The sequence below is a fragment of the Streptopelia decaocto genome, assembly GCF_964273445.1.
Source record: "Streptopelia decaocto genome assembly, chromosome: 11".
NCBI lineage: Eukaryota > Metazoa > Chordata > Aves > Columbiformes > Columbidae > Streptopelia > Streptopelia decaocto.
Window position 1 is genome coordinate 11,421,914 of NC_138666.1, and position 27,945 is coordinate 11,449,858.

At 47.4% G+C, this 27,945-nt stretch overlaps 2 protein-coding genes across 5 annotated transcripts in view; one reads left to right on the top strand and one right to left on the bottom strand.

Moving 5' to 3' along the window:
* The window catches only part of COG4 (component of oligomeric golgi complex 4), a 371,279-nt gene extending 355,178 nt beyond the window's left edge, over window positions 1-16,101 (bottom strand). The window contains exons 1-19 of one of the 3 annotated variants that reach the window (XR_014185165.1): window positions 15,705-16,101; window positions 15,147-15,229; window positions 14,303-14,417; window positions 13,389-13,563; window positions 12,745-12,938; window positions 12,167-12,272; window positions 10,755-10,912; window positions 10,258-10,316; window positions 8,743-8,876; window positions 7,869-7,987; window positions 7,270-7,436; window positions 6,415-6,580; window positions 4,888-4,950; window positions 4,309-4,425; window positions 2,615-2,707; window positions 2,226-2,309; window positions 1,817-1,918; window positions 1,350-1,478; window positions 30-749 (exon numbers count right to left, since the gene is read on the bottom strand). Coding sequence is in view for 2 of the 3 variants with exons in the window: in XM_082062996.1 (XP_081919122.1) it covers window positions 615-749; window positions 1,350-1,478; window positions 1,817-1,918; window positions 2,226-2,309; window positions 2,615-2,707; window positions 4,309-4,425; window positions 4,888-4,950; window positions 6,415-6,580; window positions 7,270-7,436; window positions 7,869-7,987; window positions 8,743-8,876; window positions 10,258-10,316; window positions 10,755-10,912; window positions 12,167-12,272; window positions 12,745-12,938; window positions 13,389-13,563; window positions 14,303-14,417; window positions 15,147-15,229; window positions 15,705-15,980 (2,475 nt within the window). In the remaining variant the exon portion in view is untranslated. Of the gene's footprint in view, window positions 1-4; window positions 750-1,349; window positions 1,479-1,816; window positions 1,919-2,225; window positions 2,310-2,614; window positions 2,708-4,308; window positions 4,426-4,887; window positions 4,951-6,414; window positions 6,581-7,269; window positions 7,437-7,868; window positions 7,988-8,742; window positions 8,877-10,257; window positions 10,317-10,754; window positions 10,913-12,166; window positions 12,273-12,744; window positions 12,939-13,388; window positions 13,564-14,302; window positions 14,418-15,146; window positions 15,230-15,449; window positions 15,469-15,704 lie in introns of those variants that run through there. The other 2 variants (XM_082062996.1, XM_082062997.1) reach the window with 2 other exon arrangements.
* A 16-nt stretch (window positions 16,102-16,117) lies between these two features.
* Window positions 16,118-27,945, top strand: part of SF3B3 (splicing factor 3b subunit 3) — a 29,841-nt gene continuing 18,013 nt past the window's right edge. Inside the window, exons 1-11 of one of the 2 annotated variants that reach the window (XM_082062990.1) lie at window positions 16,118-16,242; window positions 17,358-17,470; window positions 17,892-18,218; window positions 19,355-19,527; window positions 19,902-20,043; window positions 21,071-21,183; window positions 21,955-22,092; window positions 23,138-23,241; window positions 24,336-24,501; window positions 25,004-25,099; window positions 25,626-25,698. In XM_082062990.1, the coding sequence (XP_081919116.1) occupies window positions 17,401-17,470; window positions 17,892-18,218; window positions 19,355-19,527; window positions 19,902-20,043; window positions 21,071-21,183; window positions 21,955-22,092; window positions 23,138-23,241; window positions 24,336-24,501; window positions 25,004-25,099; window positions 25,626-25,698 (1,402 nt within the window). In that variant the 5' untranslated portion in view covers window positions 16,118-16,242; window positions 17,358-17,400. Of the gene's footprint in view, window positions 16,305-17,357; window positions 17,471-17,891; window positions 18,219-19,354; window positions 19,528-19,901; window positions 20,044-21,070; window positions 21,184-21,954; window positions 22,093-23,137; window positions 23,242-24,335; window positions 24,502-25,003; window positions 25,100-25,625; window positions 25,699-27,945 lie in introns of both variants that reach the window. The other variant, XM_082062991.1, reaches the window with a different exon arrangement.

Sequence of the window (27,945 nt, forward strand, 5' to 3'; positions counted from 1 at the left end):
TTTATTTGGAGATTAGCTGTACAGGACACAGCAGGGCTGTGTCCCTGCTGCCTACAGCAGGTTTCCAGGGATTTTCCAAGCACCGTCCCCACAAGGAAATAATTCCTTTTCCCTTCTACACAATGGTCCCCATGGCACCAGGAGAGCACCAGGGCTCAGGATGTGTAAGACTCCAGTAGCTGACCCTTGAACTGGTGGCACAGAAGGAACACGACTGCAGCCAGCAGCACGGGCAGAGCTCGCTGTGCACCCATATTTGAAACATTCCACAATGGCCCCCAGATTTCCTGACCTGTGGCCTCCTGCAGGGCAGCAGGTTGAAGGGAGTTGGGAGCTGGCGCCAGCTTGTTGCTCAGACTAGCACGTATTTTCAGAAATAGTGTCATACCACTCTCAACATGAGAGATTCCTCTGCTGCCTTTCTTTCTGCTCCCACAAAAGGACGGCAGCTCTTTTTCCCAGGCCCAGGAAAGCCCTTTGCTCTGAGGAACATGAACAGAAGGGCAGACATCACCCCATTCCCACACCATGTAACAGCCAGCCCGGAGCAGCCTCCAGGCCTACAGCCGTCCTGCCGTTGCCTCCAGCGTGATGCTGGCCCAAGCACTGACCAACTACAGGCGCAGCCGCTTGATATCCTCGCTGCGGAAGTCGATTCGGAGAGCCAGGACCTGCCGGACCTCGGCAGGGGTGAGGCGCCAGGTGAGCGGGCCAGAGTTGGGGCCCCAGTAATCCAGGATCTCCGTCACCTGGAGAAAGAGGAGAGCTGGAGGGGACAGCTGGGCACCAACCGCCCTCGCAGGTGAGTTCTAACTCCAGCTATGGTGATGGTATTTCTGCCACTAACCCCTGCAGGCAAAAACCCATCGAGCACAGGGTAACTTTTCAAGCTTCTCCATGCCCCAAGGGATCTTATTTATTCTTGTAAATATCTCAAGGGTGGGTGTCAAGAGGACAGGACCAGACCCTTCAGTGGTCCCCAGCAACAGGATAAGGGGCAATTGGCACAGACTGAAATGTGGGAAGTTCCATTTGAGTATGAGGAGAAACTTCTTCACTCTGAGGGTGCCAGAGCCCTGGGAGCAGGGAGGCTGTGGAGTCTCCTTCTCTGGAGACATTCAAAACCCGCCTGGACGTGATCCTGTGTGATGTGCTCTGGGTGAACCTCCTTTAGCAGGGGCTTCGACTAGATGATCTCCAGAGGTCCCTTCCAACCCCAACCAGTCTGTGATTCTGGGATTCTGTGACTTATAGGTGTGACAACATCTGGATGAGCCCAATAAATTAATGCGGAGTTCAGCTGGGCTTCCTACAACCCCCCCAATAAAAGCAGGCAAAGCACAGCTCACCCTTTCCAGATTGAGGATGGTGGCCATCTGGGAAAGACGGGCAAACTTGTCACGGATAGTCCAGGTGGTGACTGTGGTGAGATAGGCTATGAGAGACCTCAGCTCCTTGTCAAACTGCAGCCCGCCAAGCTGTGGAGACCAAGGGAGCTCCATTAACTTTTCATGCAGGTCAAATGCACATTTAACACAAGTGACGGGGAGCAGGGGGAGGTCTCTGAGCAGGAGGGTTCCAGTTAGACCATTTATTGCAGGTTAAACTGGGTTATGTCACACTCACTTTAAAAGCCAGCCCCCTTATTGTTGCAAGCTCTTCCCAGCCCCATCACAAAATGTACCTTCTCCCTAGTGCAAGGTGTCCCTGTGATGGTGGCAGAGCTTCTCTGAGGGGAATATTTGCCCATGCCCCATCCCTTCACTGAGGGTTTCCTGCTGGAGGGTTTGCAGTCAGACCACAGTGTTTTGCTTACCCTGCTGAAGGTGGATTTGAGCAGCACTTTCTCCAGTTCGATGGCTATGAGACTGGTCATGAGACCAGTGAGGGTATCGTAAATTACTGGAGACAGCCCAGCCTGGAAGCAGAAACCTGTGTCATTCTTGTCAGGAACAACTGAGCACAGCTCCACAAACCCCAACCCTATGAGAGCTTTCAACTGAAGGTCCATCACTTGCGCACTCAGTGAGTGGAAAGCGCTGGCAAAAGCGATTCAGGTATATAGGGCCTGCAAGCAGGCTTTGAAAATTACAGGAAAAGGGGTGATTGTTCTATAAGAGCCCTGCAAGGCACCGGGAGACATCTCTGTGTGCCGATCCTGAGCAGGGGAATAGTTAGGAGATGCTCTGTGGAGGTCTGCCAGGCTGCCATGTCCTCTTTCTCACCTTGAACTCTGTCATCTGCTGTTCCAGATTGACAATGAACTGCTGGACCCACGGATCATTAGCTTCATAGTCGCTGAACTCTTCCTGACATTGAAATACAAAAAAGGGTTGTTTATGCGGCCTGAAGAGCAGTAAATGGTAGAGAACAGGGAGGGAGGACCCTCCTGGATCAGCACCGCACCCCTTCCATTTTCTTGAGCTCCTCTTTAGCCAAATACCCCTTTCCAGGCTCAGATGCAGAGCAAGTTCTGGGTTATTTTGCTGTTGCTCTGTGCCAAGGAAATAGGGAGAACCAAAGGGAATGAGACAGTGGTTGCTCTGACTGTGCTGCTGGGCAGAGGATGGAGAGTATGGCAGTATGGCTGGAAGCAGAGAACACTGAGCCTCACCTCCTCGATGTTGTGGGAGACAGAGAGGAACAGGTTGATCCAGGGCTTCACCTGGGGTTTGATAGCCGTGCTGTTCAGCTCGTTGAGACCTTCCTGAGGGGGACAGGAAGAGGAGAATAGAGTGACTGAGCACAGTGAACATCCAACAACGCACAAACCGTGACAGTCAGGCTATCGTCACGCAGCCTCACGCCCTCACTGCAAGCTGGGGATACCGACGCACAGACTTGTACAAGACACTGAACCCACAAGTCCCAGATCCCACACTCCTCTGGCGCTGGAGAGCTCTGAGTACACCACGGTGACCAGAAGAGGAAGGATGTTGGCCCAGAAGCTGCCATTGCACTGACTTGCAGCCTGATCTGAAGGGTTGGTGCTTCCCCTGCCTGCAGCTACAGAGGTTTCCTGGCAGGAGAGAGGCATTCAGTTCACATCCCAGCAGGGAAGGAATGGACACAAACACCAGCCAGGACACTGTGATTGGACTCAGCTGATGCCTCCCACATCCAGTGCAGCTTAGCTCAGTAGGAGAAGCTAAAAGGAGGATAAAAGCTGTAACCACAGTTAGTTCCCTGAATTAATCATAACCCCAGCGCACGCCATCTCCCCCGAGCAGCAGGTTGTCGGCAAAGGCTGTTCTGTCCGCTTCGATGCTAGAGAGCTCTCCGAAAGCCCTCTCCTGCCGACCACCCCCGTTCAGCTCAGCAAGATGTCAAGAAAGCTCCCTCAGCATGGAACTATTCAGGTACCAATACTGCCTGACATTTGATGAAAGTTCTTAACTAAAATTGGCATTTCTGAGCAGGCCCTGCTGGCAATTGCCCTTTCCAAGGCAAATTCAATGCGTGTGTGACTCAAGCAGTGCAGGAGCTTGCTGCTCAGCTTCTTGATTGCTTTGCAGCCAGTTTTAATTCTGCACTAGTGCTAGACTGATGTTTTACTCCTTACTGATGAGCTCTTTGGTTTCGATACTGACCACAAGCCTCAAGAGAGTTTTCTGGCAATATTGGTCTGAAGGCATCTGGCTGCAGTGAACCACAAAGCCAAACAAAAAATGGTCTGGCCCTTCTGTGAAGTACAAAGCTGATGGCAAACAAAATATTCTGTTTTGCTGTTTCTTTCCACAGGAGATAGCAGGTCTTCCTGCTCCTGCTCGTGCCAGAGACCACTGAAATTTTAGGGTGACAGGCCCCAGCGTGCCACATGAGACAGTGGATTTAGCCAGAGAGCCTCTCCCCCATGTCGGGGAGTATTTCTGTCCGGGAAAAGAGGAGACACCTGAGAGAAGAGCAGCTGCTTTGCTATCAACAGCCCATCTGCAGCGTTACCTAGTGAGGCTCTGGACAACTCAACAACGTGCTGTGCCACAAGGGAGAATGGAGGAGATGGAAATGCTGTTCATATTTCTTCTCCTGAAGATGCTGAATGAACTACGATTCTGTGCTAAGTGAGGACAAACAGAGCAACATTCCTTTTGGCTCTGCAGCTGCTTCCAGTGCTTTTTATGCAGCTGCCAGCTGGTGCGGCTGTGCAGATGGGCTGGATCTGTTTCCATGCCTCAAAGGTGACTGATTTGCTCCCTCCTGTTTCCCTACCCAGATGTGGCCCAGGCCTTAGGCTGAAATGATTCCTGCCTGAGCTCACCCTGCAGACACCAGTGCTGGAAGACAAGAGCAACTCAGCAAGACGCCCACCTGCAGCAGGTCCCGAAATTTGTTGGAGACGGCGGCCATGTCAGCGAGGCAGCTATCAATCTTGGCCTGCGCTTGCTCACCCCCGAAGCCTTGGCTAAGCAGTTTGCTGCAGTCGCTCTGCAGGAAAAAGAGCCCGTTAATAACCTGGGCAGTTTCCACCCCTTCATGTTGCTAAGCTCTGGCTGCCCACCAGCACGCTCGCAGGCACCAAGCTCTTGCCCCTGTGGGCTCCAGCTGGTGACAGGACAGCAAGAAAGGCAGCCAGGAGGCCTATCTATCCAGCCCAGGACCGGAGAACCACAACCGTGCAACGATGCACATTTTATTCCACTTGCTGCTGGCCTGTGCCAGGCTCGTCGAGCTGGAGGAACTGGTACTTCCAGCTAGAGCAGGTTCTGCTACTCATGTATCAGCCAGAGATTGCTCTGCAAGCTCAAAATTGCCTTCCTAAAGCTGGAGGGCAAAGATCTCAGGAATCGCAGCAGAGCGAAGTCCAGGTGGTTTATTTGACCCACCTCCAAGGGGGAGGATATTACAAATTTGATTAAGGAAGAAACCAGTAAATAATTCAGAACGCACCTCCAATGTCTTCTTTAGGGTCATGATGTTTTCACTGCAGACTTCCACATTGTTTAACGTCACCTGGAAAAAACAGATAAACAATAAAACGAACCCAAGTAGAATTCATTGGAATTTCCTAGCACCTCAGCCCCAAAGTCCTTATGTTTTCCCCATGTATGTCACACTATAGGCTGAAATGCACAAAGGTGCTACTGTGTGATTAAAGTACTGCAGATTCATGGAGCTGCGCAAAGCCAACCTACAGTAATGAAGCCCGCGCGCTGAACCTGCAGCTAGTACAAAGCCTGAGTTCACTCCACTTCTTTTCCTCATCATTGCGTTCACGATGTTGCAGCAAAACCCCACTTGTAGGTGACTGGTAGAAGACAGGACAGCTTTCTGTGACAGAGAATGAAGAACAGTGCAGGAGCAGCCAGAGGTGATGGTTCATACACTGGGTCCAGAGAAGGAGGGGAGGCAGGAGCCATGTCTAGGCAGGAGGAATCAGCACCCCCTCCTGCCAGATGAGTATCTGTTCTTCACCAAACAGACTGTTCTCTACCTGCTGAAGCTGAACTAAATGTCAGTATAAGGTTGGGGTTTGTGCAGACAGGGAAATGAGGCAAGCTGACAGGTGAGTGAGGAATTCCAGTGGTTGAACTGACATTTTGACTTTGTTTCAAGAAATGCAGAAACCTGTAACCAATAATTTAATGAAATGGAAGAGTTCGGTCCCTCCTGCTCCCTTTGTTGCCTTCCCTCCTTGTACAGCGAAAGTCCCGAAGACCCTCTCCAGCACTGGGCGTTCACAGCAACTTCCAGAAAGGGAGACAAGCCAGGGTGATCCAGCCCCTCTCCAGGCCTCTCAGATCCAAAGTTGCTCTCCCAGTGAGATCTTTTCCACAATGCAAGGTCTATGCAGCATCCCACCATGGGGAAGGATGTGTTATGCTGCAGACAACAGCAATGACAGCCCTTCAAATGCTCTCCAGGGGGTCTCTAATGCTCGCTGCCATGTTCTGGCCTGCTCAAGCATGCAGGGAGTTGCAGTGCTGCTCTTCAGAGAAGGCAACAGGAGGATCTTGCAGGCCAAGCTGAGCAGACAACCCTGCTCTAATGGAAACACTCTGATCTGGTAAGCGAGAATGAAGGAGCCCTGAGCTTGGGCCAGGAAACTTTCTCATCTAGAAGAAGGTGCGGATTTGACACTCTCTCACCACTTTTGTGCGGAGCCTGTGAAGAACAGGATTGACGGACGCCTCAAAAGAGCACAGATCCTTCCCAGGCCAGAGGGAATCATCATCACAGCAGCCTAAGAGGCAGTCATAGGATTGTACTTGGACAAGGATGTTGTGGAAGCCCTACAAACATGAGGTGAGGCAGAAGCACCTACCAGACATCCAAACCCAAGCCACCCACTACACCTGAACAGGTTTTCAGGTTCTCTGAACATGTGATGGTCACACCAATCCTGTTCCCAAGAGCTTCCCATTGTCTTTCCCCTCACCCCAACTCATTCTACACCAGAACAGCCACCAAACCCACCAGAAAGGACTGCTTGGCCTCATCGGTGCTTTCAATGCCTTTGGTATCGAACTTGCCCTGCTGCAGGCTGCTGTGCATGATGTTCACGGCACTGGTCACCCCTCTCTGGAAGTCCTGGAAGGTCGTGGCTGGAAAGCCCTGCTTCAGCTTGTTGTATAGAACCTCCCTGTGGGACAAGCAGAACATATCAGGGCTTAGAGCAAATACTGCAGGTCACAGCAAAGTTGCGCCTTGTGACAAGGGACGGCACTCTGGCTGAGCTGTGACCTGAACAAGGTAAGTGGAATTTCATGGGCAGAGAAGAGGGCAAGCAAATATTTCCTGACAGCATCTAAAGGACAAAGGCTGAAAGAAAAACACAACCACCCAGTTTCTGAGCTTTCCCAAAAAATCCAGCCTGCAGCTGTCTGCTGTCTTCAGCCACAGTCCCTCACTTCCATGTTGGGATGAAAAACAGCAACAAGACAATTTCTGTAGGCGCAGCCTAAGTTCAAGTCACAACAGAACTAAGCAATCTCACAGGCAACCCACACAACTAGGGGTGAGGGTGTACCATCAAGCAGGGTAGAACTCCAACGCTATGTGATGACTCAGTGTCAGGGAGTTTGGGCCACAAGATTGCTTTTTCTTTTTTCTGTCTGTCATACAGGTGACCACCACTACTGCAGAGAAAAGCACACCTACCTCCAGCCTCCCAGCCCACATCTGCAGCTGCCTCCTGCAAGCATCTTCCATGGAGATGAGAAACCAGAAGTTCAAAGATAGAGAGCAGAAGGAAGAGCATCTGAGAGCAAACACTGTTTGCAGAACAAGAGGTGGAGGCAAGTTACAATGAACCTGCAGTATTTTCATTACCTGAAGTCAGACTCCAGCTCGGTGGTGGAGTGGTTGATCATGGCACAGAGACAGTCGATGCTGGAGCTGGACAGAGCACGCCCAATGCACTTCTTCACTATGTAAAACACGTCATCCACCATGCTGGAGGTGAGCTGGCCCTTCTCGTAGCTGTCCATGGCAACAGCCTGCAAAGAAATCTGTCTCAGTGCCCTGAGCTCAGTGAGTGAAGGTGCCTCCTCACACCATCCTTGTGAGTCCCTTCCAACCCAGGACATTCTGTGATTCTGATTCTATGATTCTGCGAGACCAAACTGTCTGCCTGTCCCTTTCACCCTGAGCTGAACTTTACCATGTGTGGGAGGGTGTCACTCATCGCAGTTTTCAGTAGCCCACAAACCTGGAAGATCTGGCTCAAGGGTAAGTTTGAAGTTGTAGTTCAGAAACAACCACTTGATTTTCAAAGCCAAGGGAAACAAAAGACCTTCCTGACAACAGCAGACTTGCCATGTACTCACGTCCCTCCCTAGGACACCCAGCAGAGGACCGTGGAGCAGACACAGAGGTCTCAGCTGCTGGCAGAGAGCACAGGTGACTGGCAGCAGCAGTCTGAGCCCTACCTTGTTGACGGTCTCCCTCATGAAGTATTCCTCCATGGTGATGTAGTAGCCAATGAGCTCTTGCATGGTGCGGCTCAGCAGACAGTTATTAAGGAGCTTATCCAGGTATATTTGATGCTCTACAAACAAACAAAAGAGAACCATCAGGAGGGACCAAGTGCCAGAAAGCAGTTCCACCTAACCCACTTGCTGCCTGTCTCAAGGACATTAACAGACACATGCCTGCAAAGCCCAGCCTTGGAATAATCACAGGTCTAGATTATGGAGCTGAAAGATTTGAGCCTGTTTCCCCTGTGACCTCCACCTTCAGGATCTGTGCCTACAGTGACCAGAAGCCCCTTCCTTTCTTTGAGGACCTTGTTTATTATGCTCTGCAGTCATTCCTAAGGTTGGTTTCCCTGTTAGAGGGAACAACTCGATCTGTTGGGACTAGAACACCGAACAAGGAATATTCCTGCACCAGTCATATCAACTGCTGGTCAAGAGCCTTTCTGAGAAGTTTACCCTTCTATGTGCCCTCTTCTCCAGTTATAAGTTTCCTGAGTGTGGCTTTCTCACACAAGCATCTGACATGGCAGCCGCAAAGGCTTTTTCCTAACAGAGCTGTAGTCATGAACTGCACAGCTTTCCAAGAGGCACTAAGATGTACCAGAGTTTGAACAAACTCAGTGCAGAGGACCGTTACGGTAGGACTTTGTCAACAAGCCAGCACTGCAAACGGATTTGGGGAGGCCAGGCTGCACAATCCTCTTCCACAGAGTGCTCCCAAAGTGTCTTTGCAGATTCTGTGTCATTCTGCCACTAACTCAGATACATTTCCACTTGTGGCTGCAAGGAGCAGAACATCTGCAAGTATTGGTATTCAAGGTGTTACCTTGCTTTACCTCCTCCGAGGCCATGGAGTCTCCCACCTCAAAATCGGATATTATTCGTCTCTTGATGAACCTCAAGTACAGCTCACTGCGGGCATTCATCAGGGTGACTTCTGTTAAAATAGGGTCAAGTTCCCTGGAAGGGACATAGCACAAATCAGGGTGCCAAAACTACAAAAGGAGAGGCACTAATTTATCTCATTTAAGTACTGTTTTCTCTGTTCTCTTACTATGAGATCAAAACTGCCCCTTTCCATCTGTGCCAGTGAGTGGCAAAGCTCAGCAGAATAACTGGTATGTGTAAAGAATGAACATACAATCAAAACACCCTGAATAAATCGTTACAGAGAAGCTTCTTTTTTCCTCATAGATGTGAGAACAACCACATTAAAATCCCAGCAGTGAGGACTGAAAGACTCTAAGCAACCTGATATAACTTCAGAATTAGCCCTGTTTTGAGTGGGAGTTTGGACCAGAGACCTGCGGCAGTCCTCAGCTTTGCTGTGATTCTGTGAATCCTACAGGGCCAATGTTAGAAATCCCAGGTCCCTGCCACGTCTGTATTTGTGCTCATGAGCAGAGATTCGTTTGTTTCTCTGGAAACTATGAAGAATCTGTTTAAGCCCAACAGCTCGGGAAATGTGAGACCAAAAAATCACGTGACGATACAGAACATGGTGTTCAGATCAGAGGTGACTATGAAAAAAAGACTGTCAGATAAGCAGCTTTTTCACCAGCGTGCACAAAAGAACTTACAAATCCTGCTGAAAGCCTCGCAACACAAAAGTGGGACAAGGAACCGTTACTCCTTATTTTCCAGATGAAAAAGCAGAAGCTCAGAAAACCTGGGATGCATGCACAGTTACTCAGAGCAAATGGTAAGTGGATCTTAATATTTCTGCTGAAATAATTAGTCACACAGGCTCACAGGCAGATGTTGCTTGAGGAACATTAAGTTTTCTTTAAAGGCATGTTTAGAAGTCATGCAATGCCAGAAGCGCTGGGTGCACTTTCAAATGGCCTTACTTTAGGGCTATATAAATACTTAAGATAAAAAGGAGGGAGATTGAAAGCACTTGGGCTCATTAGCAAGAAACTGATGTTACAGAGTTGCTGCAGCAGCAGTACAGATTAAATAGGACCCAAAGATTTATTCCTGATTCTGCCACAAATTATCTGCCCAGGGAGCTGCTCCATTTTGTGGGCTCTGAAGACCATACTCTGACTATCAAAAGCTGGGCAGAAGCAATTAAAGTCTCAGTCCTCTGTGTGCAGTGATACTGCCAGCACTCCAGCAATGTTTAGAGCCAAAGCTTAAAGTAACAAGTAAGCAAAATAAACCACCACCACAGGAGCTGCCTTTACATGAGGGCAGTGAAGGGCACCTAACAATTGGATTTTATGCTTTAGTAGTCACAAACCATCTGGAAGACCAGGAGAGTTATCTAAATGCTAAGTAGTGTTAATAACAGCTCAAGAGTGGAAGGTTAGAGAGCAAAAAGAGGTTTTGTTTATACCTTGGTTCAATCTTCTCTGCAGAAGAACTTCTCACCATGCTATTCTGAACTTGCTGAAACTGCAATCACCAGAAAAAAAAAAAAAAAAAAAGGAGAGTCATCAAAGTCTTTGTTGATGACTTGGAGTTAACAGTCGCTTCTTGTGCTGTAGCTTAAAGAGGTGCTTAGGGGGTGGGGGGTGCAGGAATGCTTTGCAGGAAGCACCCCTTCCTCCAAGGCCTGGCAGTCACAGCTGCCTGACATCAAACAGACAGAAGCAGCACTGACAGCACCTTCAGACCCACAGAACCTTGTGCCCAGGGTCCATTTACCATCCTCCCACTGAATCCTTCTCCACACCAGAAGGGAGAGCTGCAGGCTGGACCCCCTCAGCCATCAGGGCAATGTTTCTCTGAATACACAAGGTCACATGTTGCCACCTCCACAGCAGTTGGAGCCCCAGGGAGCTGGATGGAGGCAGCAGCTGCCTGCATCAGGCAGTGTGACACCTCTCTTACCTGCCTGTGATAATCCCTCTCTTTGATGAATTTGTCCACCACTTTCTCCACCTGCTGGTCGCACTCCACTTGCAGGTGCTTGATGAGGGTATACAACCTCCCCGGCCCGTAGTAGGTCTCCACGATGGGCTGGTGAGTCTCCACAACGCGAGCAATCCCTGCAGGGAGAGGGGAAGCACAAGAGAGAGACTCAAGCAGGAATTCCCATCCAGTCTGGACCGAGGGCAGAGCTACACAGGTCCGCAGGACCTAACAAGGGATTGTTCACTCTACCCATGAACAGTTTAGACTCTCCAGACACTCTGTAGTGCTTCACTGGAGGTCTGTTGTTATCACCCCTTGTTGCATGGCACCTTCTCTCTGCATATGACACCTTGCATCCTCTCTGCTGTTTACTGCAAGACTCCTGGAGTAGAACCCAACTCTCCTCCTGAAGAGAGCTCCTGCCATGCCGTGTGTGCCAGCTGCCCCAGAACCAGCAAGATACAAGCTATGAGGCTTCCACGGGAGAAAGCCACATGAGTCAAACCTGGCAGCTGACATAACTGCCATCCAAATTCACTCTCAGCTGTCAGCACCTACCAGGTTACAGGAGAAGAGCAGCACTAGGAACATCAGCCTAGGGAAAGTTCTGCTCTTATCTGTCACACAGATGCCCAAGAGAGTAAGTGTGAGTGAAGGCAGAACCTCCTTGGAGAAGAAACTCGTCTCCAAGGACGTATCTATCCAAGATTGTTTTCTTTTCAAACTCTCTACTCCAAGAGTTAGCAACGCTCCCCCATTTTGATGCAACTGCCAAGAAAGCCTCAGCAGCTCTAAGGACCTTCAATAGCAGCAAGGGTGCCAGGCTGGGAGAGTGACTTGGCAGTGGTGCAGCTTGGAATTATAGCAGATTTAACAGAGAAAGCACTTAATCACCATGGAATCTCAATTACTGCCTTTGGCCACATTCCCACAGAGCGTTCATATTCCCTTCCCTCCCTGCTTTCAAGCTCCCATGGTCCTCCTTGAAGAACCAGGCCTGGAGGCATCAACAGCTGCTCAGTCTGAAGGGATTCGATTTGTCTGGAAAGCTGCTTGTCTGAAGAAACCTTCAGGGAACACCCATTTGTTCTGAGGACACGGAAAACAGGAAGAGTCTCTGTCCTGGAGGAAGCCAACAAATCCTTTGCAAATCTATTTCATACCTGCACAAGCTGTACATAGAAAAGCTTGCTTATGTAATGCCCTCTCCTGGCCACAAAAAAGCCTGCTAGTTGTGTCCCTGTCCCTCTAACATGACATTCTCACAGCTCAAAGGGAAGGGAGGCGTTTTGTGATTTCCTGGAGCTAAAATTAGAAGCATTTAAATTGATGGACAATCTCATCATGGTCTATTTTCAATCCATCAGCAAAGAAGAAAGGAAGATCACCTTCGAAGAGAAGTGTCAAGGTGTCCGCAAAGATGACAGCAGCTCGACGGTCACTCAAGTCTGTCCCCATCACCAGCTGCAGGTTCTCCTCTGCTTTGTTGGCCACCTACATGACAACAGGACCTGTCAGGTGGTAACGCTCATAGGTATCCTTCATCCCACGGGTGCAGCTCTGTCCCCTGCCCTATAAAGCTTTTGCTGGCTCTCCCATTGCAAAGCTATTGCTGTTGTTCCTCCTTTGAACAGGGATCCCTTCCCTCTCTTGTGGAAAACTCAAGGATCAAGGAAAGACAGAAACTTGTTCTTCTCTTTCCAGACTCCCTCGTATGAGCTTTAAGCAGAATGAGCAAAGCACACGAGGAGAAGCCAGGCAGCCAGCGGGGTCTGTATTCACACAACATAAAGACCATCCCAGGGCGCAAAACACAGGGAAAGAGACAAACTAAGGCCAGTGCTGGTTTCTAAGGTCACTGAGCCAGAGCCAAGATCTCCCTCTGCAACATCTGCTGACAGAGCTTGGGTTTTGCTTTCCCCTAGGAGACCAGACGGGTCCCACAATGTTTCCCAGGAGCCATTACCTGCTTGCACAGGTACTCTGAGAACTTGCTCAGCCCCTCTTCATGTAAGCCCAGCAGAGGAAAGATCTTGAAGAACCGTTCCACCTGGGGCAGGTCTCCCTGCTTCATAGCTGCATCAAATTTCTCTGTGACAATGGTCTTCAGGCGCTGCTCTGCTTCCTGCAGGAGCTTCAGATTGGCATCAATTATGCCCCCTGGTCAAAAGGGCAGAAAAGAAAGGGAAAAGTGACAGCACAATGTTATTACTGTACCAAGGTCTACCTTTTTCCCAGCAGAGAGGGAATGCGAACACATCAAGGACATTTCTTTATTGATGGGGCAATTTACTCCTTCATTTCCACTTGGTAGCACACTGTAACACTGCTACAGTTCTCCCAGACAGAGCCTTCTCCCTCGCATCCTTTGTCCTACACATTTTGTCCTTCACCTAGTCGGCACCTGAAATGCTTGTAAAGCCACATGCCAGGAACTCTCCTTTCAATTAATCATAATTCAAACCTAATAACATTTCAAAAACATTAATCTCTATGTCACTTTATAATATACTAAGATCTTTGGCTAGCATTGGATCTTGAAACCATGCAGCCCTCAGCTGTCTTACTGGAACGGTGACTTACAAGCTTCTCCTCATGACCAGTACCCACCTTCCTTGCCCTGACGACTGAGCTCGATCACTGATTTGTCCAGGGACAGATAGCGATGGATATGAGCTGCTGCTTGTTCATAATCTTCATTTCGCAGGGCTGTCTGAACTCCATCCATGCAGAACTTCAGGTCAAGGATGTCGTCAGCTCTCTGAATGGCCTGATAGAGTCGGTTCTGCAAGAAAGGCAAATGGTAAGACTTCCTGCTGTGGGCTGGACCAGGGAACGAGAATTATGAGGAGAAGACAGCGTGGGGGTAAAAAGGAAGGAAGAAACAGACTGAACTGATACTTCTCTACACAATAAACAATTATGTAAGCAGAAACCCCAAAGTAGTTAAAAAGTCATAAGACCAATGACTCTGAAAGATGAACAGCAAAGCTTGGACTGAACACAGAGGCCACTTTAACAACCAGGCAGAGACCAGAGACACAACCACACAGCATCTGTTTTGATTTAAGCAGTGGTGCTGGGTACTGGGATCTGACGTCCCTCAGTCTATCTCTGTACAAAGAGTATGACAGCCTGGATTCCTGACCACTCCTGGGTGACAATGACGACCTCCACTGTCCTCAGCGCTGCAATAGTTGGCAAATGAGTGCTCATGAAGACTAATCCCAGCTTATTCACCATGTTCCACCAGGAGCTGCATGGACAGACGGGGATGCTAAAGAACCAACTGCTATATGGACAATCATATGCATTATTTACACTTGTACCTTACAATATCCAGGAGCCCAGAAAGATTCTATCACCGTACAACACTAGAAAATGCTAAAACAAGAAATGGAGCAGTTTCCAGCCCACCTGTCCACTGAAGAAAAGAGCACATTTCTCAGTTGTGCTGTGCGCACATGAGCAGCCAGAATATGGATTCGTCATGACAAATCCCAAATACCCCTCGGTCCAGTTACCTTGGCAAGGTCGAGCTGGCGGACTTTACTGCTGACGTTCTCGGCCAGGTTACAGGTGAAGGTGATCATCCCTGCCAACTGCTGGGCATCCCCCTCGATGAGCTGTAAATTAGGGCTGGAAACACAAGGGAATTGAACATGAGATGCAAATATTAAGGAGTCGGATAGTCTGCAACAGCAGGATGGCTCCTCCTGCAAACCCAATGGCTCCTGCCAGCAACAGTTATCTCTCATTTCATGCCTCTCCTACAGGAGCAAAGTATCAACATCAAACAGGCTGCTTTAGAATAAGCTGCACAGACAGACTAGTGACTTTCTGATGCCCACATAGGGTATGAACAAGCCACCAAGGCTTAAGGATACTCCCCACTTCCAAAGTGAAAGATGAAGTTTGTGAACCTGTGCTCCAAACTCCTACTAGACATGATGCCACTTATGATAATTTTCCAGGCTGCCTGTACAAGATCACCACAAAGAAGCAGTAATATTTGTCCACAACTGTAAACAGCCTGACAAAAGACATCTGATCTAAGCACTGAAGTTGAAACCTAGCAACATATGGGGTAAGACCTCCAAAGAACTGCTCCATCAACACCAAAATTAGTTGGTCACTGTGAGGGTGCAGCAGTTCCCTCTGTCAGTGCTGCTGGGAAGAACCAGGAGCCCACGGATGAGGATCCAACTACTCCTCCCTACCACAAACCGATGTGAAGTCTGACATTTCCTGCGAATTAATGTGCTTCCCTCACAACACTGGAATAAATTTTCACATCGTGAGGTAAGCAGGGAGGTACTGAACAGCACGCAGGAGCAGAAAGAAGGGGAGAGGGTGGGGATCACTGACCCCATGCGATGAAGTGCAACCATCTTGTTCTCTATCGTGCTTTGCTGTTCCAGGAGGGTGTCTAGCTCTTCCTGCACGACTTTCTGAAAGAAAATGACAAAGGCAGTGTTGTGTAAGCTCAGGTCTCCTCCAGGCCAACAACTGGTTAGACTCTACATCCAAGTCAAGCACATGCAGCCAACAAGGCGTTAGTGCTTCCAAGAGTTCACATGACAAGTCCTTCCTGAGCTTTCGTTTTAATCCTTCAAATATTTCTATTCGTGCCATTTTGACGTATCAGTTAGACAAACCTCACCACGCAACTTTTAAGTCAGGTAACCCACACACTCCTCCCCCGGCCCAGCTTTCAAGGCGTGAGGACCCTGAACCTGCAGACTGCTCTCAGCTGAGGGACACCAGCTCCGCGGACGCGGCACCATCCCCACCGGGCCCGGTCGAGCCCCTATTTGCTGTCACTGCAGAGCATCCCGACGACTAAGGAAGTCGCGACAGCGAGGCAGCCGCTGTCGGACCCACCGGAGGCCCCGCCGCCTCACGGGCCCGCCCCCACACACGCACCTCCTCCTCACACAACCGGCTATAGGCGGCCTCCAGGTCCGCCAGGTCGGTGAGCGACTGAATCCGTTCCATAGAGAGGGCGGAGGCGGCTGCCGAGCCGCCGCCCTCCCCCTGCGGCGCCCTCGGGCCTGGCGCCGTGGCCGCCGCCATCTTGCGATGCAGCTGACGCGGTGTCCGCCACCGTGAAGCCCGTTGGGGCTGCCCTTCGCAGTGCCTAAACGCTTGCAGTCGCTCATCTCCGCCTGGAAGAGCGGGAAACTCACGCTCCCACAACATTCTACACTAAGAGGAGCTGGATATTTTTTTTTCGGAGGTTCTTGGTCCGGGGAGCGGCTGCCATCTCCCCGCGATTAATCAGGCGCTGCTGCGAGCAGCCTCCACTCCCTCAACGATCGGCGCGCGCGCGCGCCAGGCCCCACAGAAGGCCCCAGCAAGGCGGGAGGGCAGCGCGCAGGCGCGGGGCTCATGGCGGAGCGGGTCGGTGGCGGGCCGGCCTAGGCAAGAGGAGCATCCGCCGCCATCCGCCTCCGTCCGCACGGTAAGGGCAGCTCCGCCGCGCCGCGCCCACCCGGTGGCGGCCCTTCGGCTGGGGGAGGCACGGTATGGGCCGCCATTTTGGCGGGAGGAGGGGGGGCTGCCGCAGGGCCCTCGAGATCTGGCCTGTGAGGGGCGGTTGGGCGGCCGGATCCCGGGGCATGCGGCCCCGCTCCCCGCAGGCCGTGGGGAGCTCGTCCGGGGTGCGGGACGGTGCGGGGTTACGAGCCCTGCGGGGGCCTTGGTAAAGCTCGAGGCCGCTCCGGGCCTGTTTCCGCCGCCTGCAGCGCACGGCGGAACGAGCGCGGCGGCCCGTGTGGATCTGGGGCTCCCTCTCGCCTTAGCCCCGGGGAAACGGGGCCACTCAGGCGCTCGCTCCGAGCCATTGTGGTGGTTTGGCTCGCGGTAAATGGAACGGCGAGGTCAGTGGGATGTAACGGCGCGGGGCACCTCTAGAGGGATTCCCGAACTTTGATTTCTGAACAACTAAAACCATAAGAGAAGTAACGAGCTGGCAGTGCTGACAGGATGGAGCTCAGGTCCTGTTTATCTGTGGGAGAGCTTTTTGCCTTTTGATGTTAGTAAATACCAAATAACTGTAGTTGGGTGGCAGTCAGTCTAGAGAACAAGTCTGATGGGGAGCGGCTGAGGAGCCTGGGGTGGTTCGGCTGACGGGAGACCTTCTCACTCTCTGCAACTACCTGAAAGGAGGTTGTAGTGTGGAGGGTGCTGGTCTCTTGCCCTGAGTAACAAGTGATAGGACAAGACGAAACGGCCTCAAGTTGCGCCAGGGGAGGTTTAGATTAGGTATTAGGAAAAAAATATTCCCGAAAGGGTTGTTGGGCATTGGAACAGGCTGCCCAGGGCAGTGGTGGAGTCACCATCCCTGGAGGGGTTTAAAAAACATGGAGATAAGGTTCTTAGGGACATAGTTTAGTTCCAGTGTTGGGTTCACAGTTGGACTTGATGATCTTGAGGGTCTCTTCCAAGCAAAAGTCTATGGTTCAGTCTTCTAATGTAAAGTGATATGTGCAGAGAAACCAGAGGGCAGTGGTTCTCTCTGTGTGCTATGGAAGGATTTATTTTATAAAGTATACATTTGTATTCTCCTTGTGGCAGACTCACTGGAGCTACAGTAAGGTGAAACAAACCCATTGCCAACATGTTCCTCTACAACCTGACGCTGCAGCGTGCCACTGGCATCAGCTTTGCTATTCATGGCAACTTCTCAGGTAATTTTCTCCTCCTTTCATGCATCTTGGCTTGAACTCTGTCAGTTAGTAGTAGAAAAAAAGGTGTTTGGTTGCTGAAGCTGGTCTGCTTCAGTGTAGTGTTTTTTTCACTGATATATTATCACTTGCTCTTGAGTGTGTTCCTTGAGTTGTAACTTGTGGAAAGATCAGAAGAAGTCTGGGTTGTTTATCTATGGATTTAATCTAGTGTTTTGTCCACTTTCCTGGTCTGTTAAAAGGTGCTCAAACAATAGTGGTGCTCAGTGTGGTAAATAAGTTGCTTTGAATTTTTCCATAGTAATAATGAAGCTCTTTGGCATTTAGCAGTAATGAAGTTTTAGCTATTCTCTTACGGTGCTTCTGGAAATCACATGTTCTGCTTTGTTGTTTCTAACTCTTTATCATGTGTTGGCTTCTTCAGGAACCAAACAACAAGAAATTGTTGTTTCCCGGGGCAAGATCCTGGAGTTGCTGCGCCCTGATCCCAACACAGGGAAGGTTCACACTCTGCTGACCGTGGAAGTGTTTGGAGTCATTCGCTCCCTCATGGCCTTTAGGCTTACGGGTGGGACCAAAGACTATATCGTTGTGGGCAGCGATTCAGGACGCATTGTTATTCTGGAGTACCAGCCCTCAAAGAATGTGTTTGAGAAGATTCATCAGGAAACCTTTGGCAAGAGCGGATGTCGCAGAATCGTTCCAGGCCAGTACTTGGCTGTAGATCCAAAGGGTCGCGCCGTCATGATCAGTAAGTCAGTCTTTTAGCTTCTGTTCTCTTTATTTTTTTTTCTCTCCTGTCTGGTGGATATTTATTTTAGAGCAAGTTTGTGACAGGTGTAATTGGAAGTGTTTCTTCTTCAGCAGTTTACTAGGCTATGAGGCATGTCAAGGAGAATGCAGGCATTCAGAATAGTTCTTTGATGCTGATGGAATTGCACAAATTCTAACACTAGGCCAAAACAATTTGGAAAGAGGCCAGTTTGCTCAGCGGTGCACAGAGCCCTGAAATGTGTTGTCTGGGAGAGAAGTTTGGATTGCGGCTGTTTGCGCTACAGCGCAGGCCGTCAGCTCCCTCAGCCTGAAATGATGTTCTGAACTCATGTCTCTTCTGAGCTGCATTGTGGAGACAGCAAGATGCATTTCTGATCAGGCTATGCTTGGGTAATTTTTTATAAGATTTATCGTGAGGTGCCTTAGTGACTTGGTACTTGAACTTTGCCCAGTTTGCCGAAGCCAGCTTTGTGCAATACCGCTTTCCTGTGCGTTGACAGCAGGGACTTGTAATGATAAGTAGTTTAACAGTGTCCCCTTATGTCAGGAATAACAGTAAATAATATTGTTTCCTTTCTAACAAGTCTTGTTTTCATGAGCAAGAAGGTGGCACAGTCACAATTGTGCCATTTGCGATGATGGTTAAGAGTGGTCTTTGTTACGTTATGCATGCTGTCTATCAGGCAAAAATTGTTTAGTTAAAATATTTCCGAGGAAAGGTGGTCTTGCCAAATAGCTTTAAATGGTGGAACATCTGGCTGCTTCTTTCAACTAGTTTTTCCTTCCCTACAGTCTGTCATCTCTTGCGTGGTTGAATGAGTGAGTAGATCTGCCTGTAGCCATTGTAGATTGGATATTGGGCTAGATGAATGTAGCTCAAGGGGTTAGTCTTTGGCTTTAAAGAGCTGGAGCTATCATTTGTACTTGCAGCCTGAAACATTTAGAATGAGACATCTGAAGTTAATTGGCAGCACAGAGATAAATACCAATAATGAACTTCAGCAGAAGTAGTGCTGACATTGTCTCGCTAAGTTATATAGTGATATTGCACTGCAGGTACGAGCAGGTGTGATCACCAGATGTGTTTCAGGGGCTGTTGTCCTTTTCTTACAGGTGCAATTGAAAAGCAGAAGCTGGTGTATATTTTGAACAGAGATGCTGCTGCTCGTCTCACCATTTCCTCCCCACTGGAAGCCCACAAAGCCAATACCTTGGTCTACCATGTGGTGGGAGTCGATGTGGGATTTGAAAACCCAATGTTTGCTTGTCTGGAAATGGATTATGAGGTGAGAAGAACTTGATCTTCCTTTGCTGTCTTCTGAGCGTTGTTGTTCCTCTTCTGTTCTTTATCTGTCTGTGGAGGCAGGGAACGTTGGTTGCTTTTGCTGCCTGAAACAACTTCCGTTTGTCGCAAGCTTACTTGCTTTTTGTCTTGCGTTCAGTCAGAATGGGCAAGTCTTTTCTGCCTTGGTGATTCTTCTTACATTCTTGCTGTTCAACTGCAAATGTGCATATTTTCTTTGAACCTTTTTTTCTGTATCTCCCAGCAAGTCTTCTTTTGGACTTCATTCTAATGTTAATCAAAACTGTTTTCCCATGTGCCAGCTTTGTTCCTCCTTTAATACCTTTCTTGAAAGACACCTCATGTATTCTGTTTTAGGAAGCAGACAATGATCCCACAGGAGAAGCAGCAGCCAACACACAACAGACATTGACATTTTATGAACTGGACTTGGGTTTGAACCATGTTGTTAGGAAATACAGTGAGCCCTTGGAAGAGCACGGCAACTTCCTTATAACAGGTACTGACCACCTGCCCACTATGTCAGTTTCCCATGGATCTTCTTGGTTCCAGTTCCCCAGGAAAAAAAGAATCAATGTGATTTACATCTTAGGAGTTGGTTTGATGGAAGTCTGAGGCATTAGTATAAATTAATGTACCTTGGAGTCAGGTAGTGCGTGGTGGTTCACACATGGAAATATGCAAGAATACATTGAGCTGCAGTTTGAAAGTGCTGCTCATCTCTTTTTTAGATAGCTTCAGAACCCAGGGAATATCCAGAATATAAGGGCTATTAATTGAAATGAGCTGGTAGCAGACGCAAAAGCATGTGTTTTTAGGTAAAAGCATAGATGCTGTTATACTCTCTTGCATGGGATTCTAGCAGCTAATATACATTCAAAAGGCAGTAGATGAATCTGTGGACTAAAATCCCACTTACAAGGATTGGATTGCAAAGCCAGCCTAACATCTTTGACCTGGGAAACTGCTGAATTGTCACCGATTCCTCTCTAGCCACAAGGAAGCTGAGCTGGAAGAGCTTTCCCTCTCATTGCAGCTGTCAGGCACCAAATATTGGGCTGGATCTGACTGCTACTACTACTACTTTGACATCTTTTGTTACGCTGGGATTTCAATAGAAGCATTTTACAAAACATGCTCTAAAAATGAAAGATATGTCAGAAAACATTTGTCAGCAAGCAAACATGTCAGTAACCCAAGGGTAGTGTTTAACCGACAAGTTGCTGCTGTGGTATTTTGGGCATGTTGTGGTTTTGTAGATGAGAATAAGCCATGAAGGATAAAACATAAACTGTCTGAAGTTGCATCCTTCCTTTTTCTCCATCTTGCTCCCCTAGTTCCATCTACCCTGACCCGGAAAGCTGTACTCAGTGTTTTGTCATCCCCTTTGATAAGATTAAATTTTTTATGCAGAGCGATACAGAGAAATGGAAACTTTCCTTAGGAAAAGCAAAAATAAATGTTCTGCAGTCAGTCATGTCTGTGGTACAGGCTATTTTCATAATTGTTTCTTTTTTGTGTTTCAGTTCCTGGTGGTTCTGATGGTCCTAGTGGGGTGTTGATCTGTTCTGAAAACTATATTACTTACAAAAACTTCGGTGATCAGCCTGATATCAGATGCCCAATTCCCCGGAGACGGGTGAGAATTTTGAGATTCCTACCCTTTCTTTAAGATTATCTTTGTCATTGCTAAACGAATGCTTGGCATTTGCTGTTAAAGGTGTCGGGGAGGTTTTAAAGTAAGGAAAAAGGGGTTGAAAGTTTGTTGGCCTCTCATCTACCTCCTGGCTGCACGTTACTTGTGAGGCAGTATGGGTATGGGCGTAGCCTGAAGTGATGAGTTTGGTTCATGTCTCTTCTCTGAGATTTATGCTGGAGATACTCCAAGGACTCTGATCAGGCACAGCGGTGGCAGCACTGTTGGTGTAAAATGGGATTACTTGAGATGTGAGTCATGGTGGCCATGGTGTACGCAGGTGAATGTGACAGCTGCTCTGTTGTATCTGAGGCTGCTTCCTCCTCTGTTGGTACTGTGCATTGTTGTGTCCTTTGTCAGTGCTTTGAACACCTGCCAAGGTTCAGGTGCTCAAAAACAGCTGTATGCTGATTACACCCCTTGCCTCCATGTTTGGTTTTGGTATGGGACAGAGTTGTTCAGGGAGGAGGGCAAAAGGAGATGTCATGCTCAGGTGCAGTGTCTTAGTGTCTTAGAAATGTATTTCCTTCTGGGGCAGAGATATATTAAGGGTTAACTGTGGGTGTAACTGAGGAGATGCGCTTTGTGTTGAAAACGTCCTCACATGCTGTCAGCTCTTAAGGCACCTGTGAAATGGAAATAGTTCAGTTGGTGAAATCACATCTGCACTTGCCAGGTAATTCCACCAATGACTTCTGCTTGCCTTCTTCACAGAATGACTTGGATGACCCAGAGAGAGGTATGATCTTTGTCTGCTCTGCTACACATAAGACCAAGTCCATGTTCTTCTTCCTGGCCCAGACAGAGCAGGGAGATATCTTCAAAATTACTCTGGAGACTGATGAAGACATGGTAAGCATCATGTGAAGAACAGTAAAAGCATTCATTAAAAAGAATCCTTAGTCAATTATTTTGATTCTCTAAGGTGGTAAATATTTAATATTGTGGTTTTAGCTATATAATGGTATGTGTTTTACGTGATTTGTAATACAATTACACCCACACTTGTAACTGTTGCTTACTCATATAGAGACACAGCACAAGGTTTGCAAAATCCTCTGAGAATTATACTGCAGATTCATTTGGGCATATTTTAGATGTTCTGCAGGCAGTCCTTTCTTCAAAAGCTGTATTGTAAAGTGTCGTCCATTAACCTGCTAGAGGGTATTCCAGAAACTAATTCTGAGGAGCTTAGTTTCTGTTGATCACAGTAGCTGCTGTCTCTTTCATCTCTTAATTGAATATATCTATGCTGCAATCAGTTTTTGTTGCAAATCAAGATAGACAGCTGATCCATGAGTTAAAATAATAAGCTTGAACTGGCTTGCTGCTGCTTGTCCTAATATTGGTGATGAAAAGATTTCTGCTGCAGTGAATCAGTTGGGTTTTTTGAGTAAATGTTGAATATTAGTTCCTCTTTCATCTATAGATGTCAACTTTGGTACAAGGGGTGATTGTGTAGCACCTCTAAGTGTCGTAAAATTGTTCTTGAATGTTTCACCAGGAGCTATTGTGACCATATCAAATGTAGAAATTTGGCCAGGACAGTTAATTATTCATGTGTTGGGAAGTGACTGGTGTTGAGTGAAGCAAATTTCTTCTTGTTTTAGATAGCTTGCTATTTTTGCAGCTGTTTTGTTGGTGTGTTTTTTTGTTTTTTTGTTTTTCCAAACAGACTCGGTGTTATCAAAGCCAAAAAGTCTTAGAATAAAACAGGCAGCCTGACATGTTTTTTGTAATTTACACCCTGCTGCCCTAGGCTACTGATGTGGTTATGCCTGGCCCACTCTTGCTTCCTTTCTTGGGAGAGGATAGCTAGGCAGTTTTTTTTTTTGTTAAATCACATGTATAGCTGTGGTACTTTACTAGTACTGACATGTCTTCCTTTGCCCTTCAGGTAACAGAGATCCGACTGAAGTACTTTGACACTGTTCCTGTTGCAGCTGCCATGTGCGTGCTGAAAACGGGGTTTCTCTTTGTGGCATCTGAATTTGGAAACCAGTGAGTAAACAGTTTTACATCAGCATTTTTCTCCTGAAATGGACTGTTTCTGTTCAGGACTGCAAACTGACCCTTGAACTTATTGAACGTAGAAAGACAACAAACATCTCTGTAACAGGGAAATTAGTGCTTTGTTCACATGGCTTGAGTGGAACAATGGGTTTAGACTATGACTGAATAGGGGAATTTTCTTGTTGTTTGAACAAAGGTTAGATATTAATAGTGCAGAGAACAAAGGATTACGTGGTGTTGCGGTAGGTTTTGGAAGAATTGAGCACTTGTAGTTCATATAGCATCCATCGTGTATCCAGGTGAATTATCTTTAATCAGTTTGATCCGTTTTCATTTAACTTTTGTGTGTTTTGGCCCACTCAGAAGTAGATAAGGGTTTTTTATCTGTAACCATGGTCAATAGGTGTGTACTTGAAGGCTTTCTCAATTCATGTTTGGGGTTCTAGAGTATTTTAGAGATTCAAAGGAGACTTTGTGCACCTTTGAAGATGGCTTAACAGTGTCTTAACTGGGGGATTCACAGGAACGGAGATTACGTGGTTGGTTGGTTGGTTGTTTTTGTCCTGGCTGCATCTGTAGTTGGCCACCTGAGGGAGCTCCAGGCAGATTACTGGGGTGAATCTGAATTCAGTTGTATAAACCAAGCTTTTGAGGAAGCCGTATTCATTTGAGCATTATTAAAACCGGGAAGTAAATCAGACTATTCTTGTAGTCTTACTTTTTTTGACTCTGAAGTTTAACTTGATTGTAGTGATATTTAGGCTGATAAGATGGAATAAGGGATGCAGTTAAAAACAGCGAGATGAGAGTATTCTAGTGAAATAGATAACTGTGGAACTGCAGTTGTGGCCATTGGCCTTGCTTGTAGCCTCAGCTGTCAGTTGGTGCTTTGGCTCTAACACAGAAATATTAAATATTTTTTCACAAAGAAGGCAATCCTTAAGGCTAAATTTTAATAGCTGTGTAATGTAGGGGAGGGTTTCTGTCTACCCTACTGCCTGAATATTTGGGTAAGTCTTACTTCGAGAAGGCTACATGAACTTTGCACTGAACATGCTGTTGCTCTTCCTTTCTGTCTCAAGTTACCTGTACCAGATAGCTCACCTGGGTGATGATGATGAGGAACCAGAGTTTTCTTCTGCCATGCCTCTTGAGGAAGGAGATACATTCTTTTTTCAGCCACGACCTCTCAAGAACCTGGTGCTGGTAGATGAGTTGGATAGTTTGTCTCCTATTCTGTGTTGTCAGGTATGTTGCCATCAGCAAGCTCCCATTCACCATATAAGTGGTTTTTTTTTTTTAATTACAGAGAAGATGATCATAGATGCATGACTTCTTGTTTCTCCACTTCTCTGCGGAATATTTGTGTGTAAACAGAGTCACCAGAGCTGCGTTCTTCTAAATTCTTCTCTGTACTAAATAGTGATAGAAAAGAAAGTCTGCTGAATTCACAGACAGCTGCCAAAGACTGGTCCTTGGCCTGGCAGCCTTTGATTCATGTGATGATAAATATCTCTGGACATGAGGTGTCAGCCAGCAGACCTCTGTGGCTCCTCTGACCATCAGACCAGCTCTCTGCTCTGCAGAGAGTTTGGTTAAAACTTGCCATGATTGCAGGGCAGCAGATGGTACACCCTATGGCGTCTCCACAGTCTTTGAAAAAAAAAATCTTAAAGCAGTAGTGTGGCATATATAGTTTAGTTTATTTTCTCTTCCTGTGGGCACTGTTCGACACTATTTCTCTATGCAGATAGCAGATTTGGCCAATGAAGACACACCCCAGTTGTATGTGGCTTGTGGTCGGGGGCCCCGGTCGTCTCTGAGGGTTCTAAGACATGGACTTGAGGTAAGACTTCCACCACTTTAGAAGAACAGCTTGAGATGAAGACAATGGTCCTGGAAATAAGGGTACTGAAATGGAGGGATTCTCCTTTTGTCATAGTCTGGAGAGAGAGAGAGAGCAGCTTTCACTAAGCTTTTTTCTTGCAATTTGAAGGGTTGTGCTGTTTACTCTTCGTCTCAAAGGTTTTTTGTTTAATTGACTCCAACCACCTGCATTTTGTCTCTTCTAATACTTCAGTGTATTGAGCTGGGACATTCCTGGTGTCTCTGCCAGCTGCTGCTGCTCCCTTTGCTGTGGGCGGGTGACCTTGTTGTAAAGCTGAACATCCAGAGCTCTAGTGCTGTCGTATCATTGCTGAGTGTATTCTACCCTGCAGCACATCTGGCACAGGGAGAGAGCATGAGAACTGGGAATTAGTAGCTTTCCTGCCCAGTTGTGGGAAGGCTTAAAAACTGCTGGTGGTTTGGTGAGTTACTGTACTAAGTCTAAACATCTGTTTGCAAAAGAACCTGCTCCTGTTTACTCTTAGGTATCTGAAATGGCCGTCTCAGAGCTGCCTGGTAACCCCAATGCTGTGTGGACTGTGAGGAGACATGTTGAAGGTATGCAGTATTTTCCTAAAAGACAGGGAGGTGCTAATGTTTTTTGGTGTGTTCTGTTTGTCGTGGGGGGATTTTTTTGGTTTGTGGGATTTTTTGGTTTTGTTTTCTGTCCAGGGAGTCAGGAAAGGTGCTGCATGATGGTTGTATGCCATCCTCAAAAGTTATGTTTTGAATCAGCAGCCACCTGTTTGTACTTAGAAGCCACCCTCTGGTCCCCTAGAATTGTCACATGTCCCTTCAACAAAGAAGCACCTGCTTGCAGCTGCATCCATCCCACAGTATGCTGGGTCAGCTATACATTTGCAGCCTGAAGCTGCTGAACTTCTCATCTTTTCCCACTTCCCATAAGTTCTTGCTCTGGCATCAGCAGGCAACGATTATGCTTTTTGTTCGAGCATACTCACTATTCTTTGTATGCGTGTTGACAGCTACAGTAATCAGCTCTTTGTGAGAGTGTGGGATACAAATTATGGAACAAAGAAGATAAATCAGCAACAGTATCTGTATTTTATTACTTCCTTCTATGCATATCTGCAAAGAAAACAGTCTGTTTGGGCTAGGACATGCTCCCTATTCAAAAACCCAGCAGCGTTATAGAATGCTGCTAGTTCCAGGAAGGTCAAGATTTAAAACTGGCAGAATGTGCTGGATTGTGGACTTGAGTTATTTTCCTGATATGAAATAATGGGCTTGCCTCACTAAAGTATAAGAGGAAATGTAATCCTTTGTCCTGCCTTTCTTTTGGGGGTGAGAATGGAGTGCCTCAGGAACACCTAAAAAGCCTGAAATTAATCTGTTCTGGATAATGACAGTCTCAGTGATTATTTCTGAGGCAGTGCTTTGTGTAAATCTTGCAAAGACTTCCTCTAGGTTTATGCACTGGATATAGAAATGCCAGATTGTTGCATTGGAGACCTTAGCCTGCTGCGGTGACATGGTATCTTGTTTTTAAGTAATCAGAGTAGTCTGTCTTCCAGGGAGACAGTAACCCTGTGGGTATTTCAAACATTGCTGTGGGATTTTCCTTGCCATCTGAAACCTGCCATCAATTCCTGTGGTCATATTCTGAGACTTGTGCTTAGGCATAAGCAGCATGGAAGGAACTTTGAGCACTAAGTGCGTTCATGTTCCGCAGAAATAAGAGTCGGGAGGAAAGTATTTTCACAGTTCATATTAAAAAAAAAAAAAAGTGCTTTCTTAAAAGAGGCATTCCAGTTTGTTAGAGACAAGCCTTTGCTCCTGCCTTCTGGAAAAGGAGTTGGTAACACTTGGTCCCTCTGTGAGATGGAAACTTCTGACATGACCTTACACTTCTAAAACCTTTTCTGTTGGGGTTCCAGAGTTTATCTTTGACTTTTCAGGAGACGGAGAACCATTGATAGCGGACATGGAACGGACCTGTCTCGCTGCCTCCTCTTTTTTCCTCCTTCCAAATTCTCCAGGTTCCTGCATGAAGATCTTCTCCATTATTTCAGAAAGGCTGGAATCTGTAGTTGTTGTGAACTATGCTACGTTTTGAACGTGGTTTAAAGTTATGTAAAACCAATCTCCAGGTTACAACTCTTTGAATTCAGAAATGGTTTTAGTGGGTTTTAAACAGAGACTGCAGAACCTTTTCAGACATGTATCTAATCTTGAAATTGGCCAAGTTCTGATTTTTTGAGTGTTCATTTTGCAGTGTCAGGCTGCCTGGTGCTACTGTGATGCCACAGTGTGTGTGTGCTGCAAGGCCTCTGTAAGACATATACAGGTTTGCAGCCTTTGAAGCAAATACTAACCTTGGCTGGTACGTGGTGATAAACACTACCAATACCAAGCCTCTTTTTTTCTTCCACAGGTGGCTGGTGGTGGAGGTGCTGATCACCACAGGTGTGTACCTACTGCTAGGGGCTACTGTACCATCCCACAGGTTAACCACAGAGAATCCCAAAATCATGGGGCTAGTTTTATCCTAAGTTTTTCGGTAAATTAATTCTAGAAGCTGTTGTGTCGTTTGGGCATAGTTGCCTTTGTAGTTCTGTAGTTGAAGAGTAGACAGCAACTGCCATTCCATCTTACAGTTTTTGGGGAACAAAATAATTGACTGTCTCTGTGGAAGGGTCGGTTCTTGATAAAATCAGAGGTGTGCATTTCAGGGGTGTTTTCAGCTCCCTCTAGACTGAGGATTGGCTCCCAGCTGCTTTGTACAGATCCAAGAGAAAATGATTGAGTGTGCTTGAAGCACTTATAGTTGTTGTTAGCATGGGA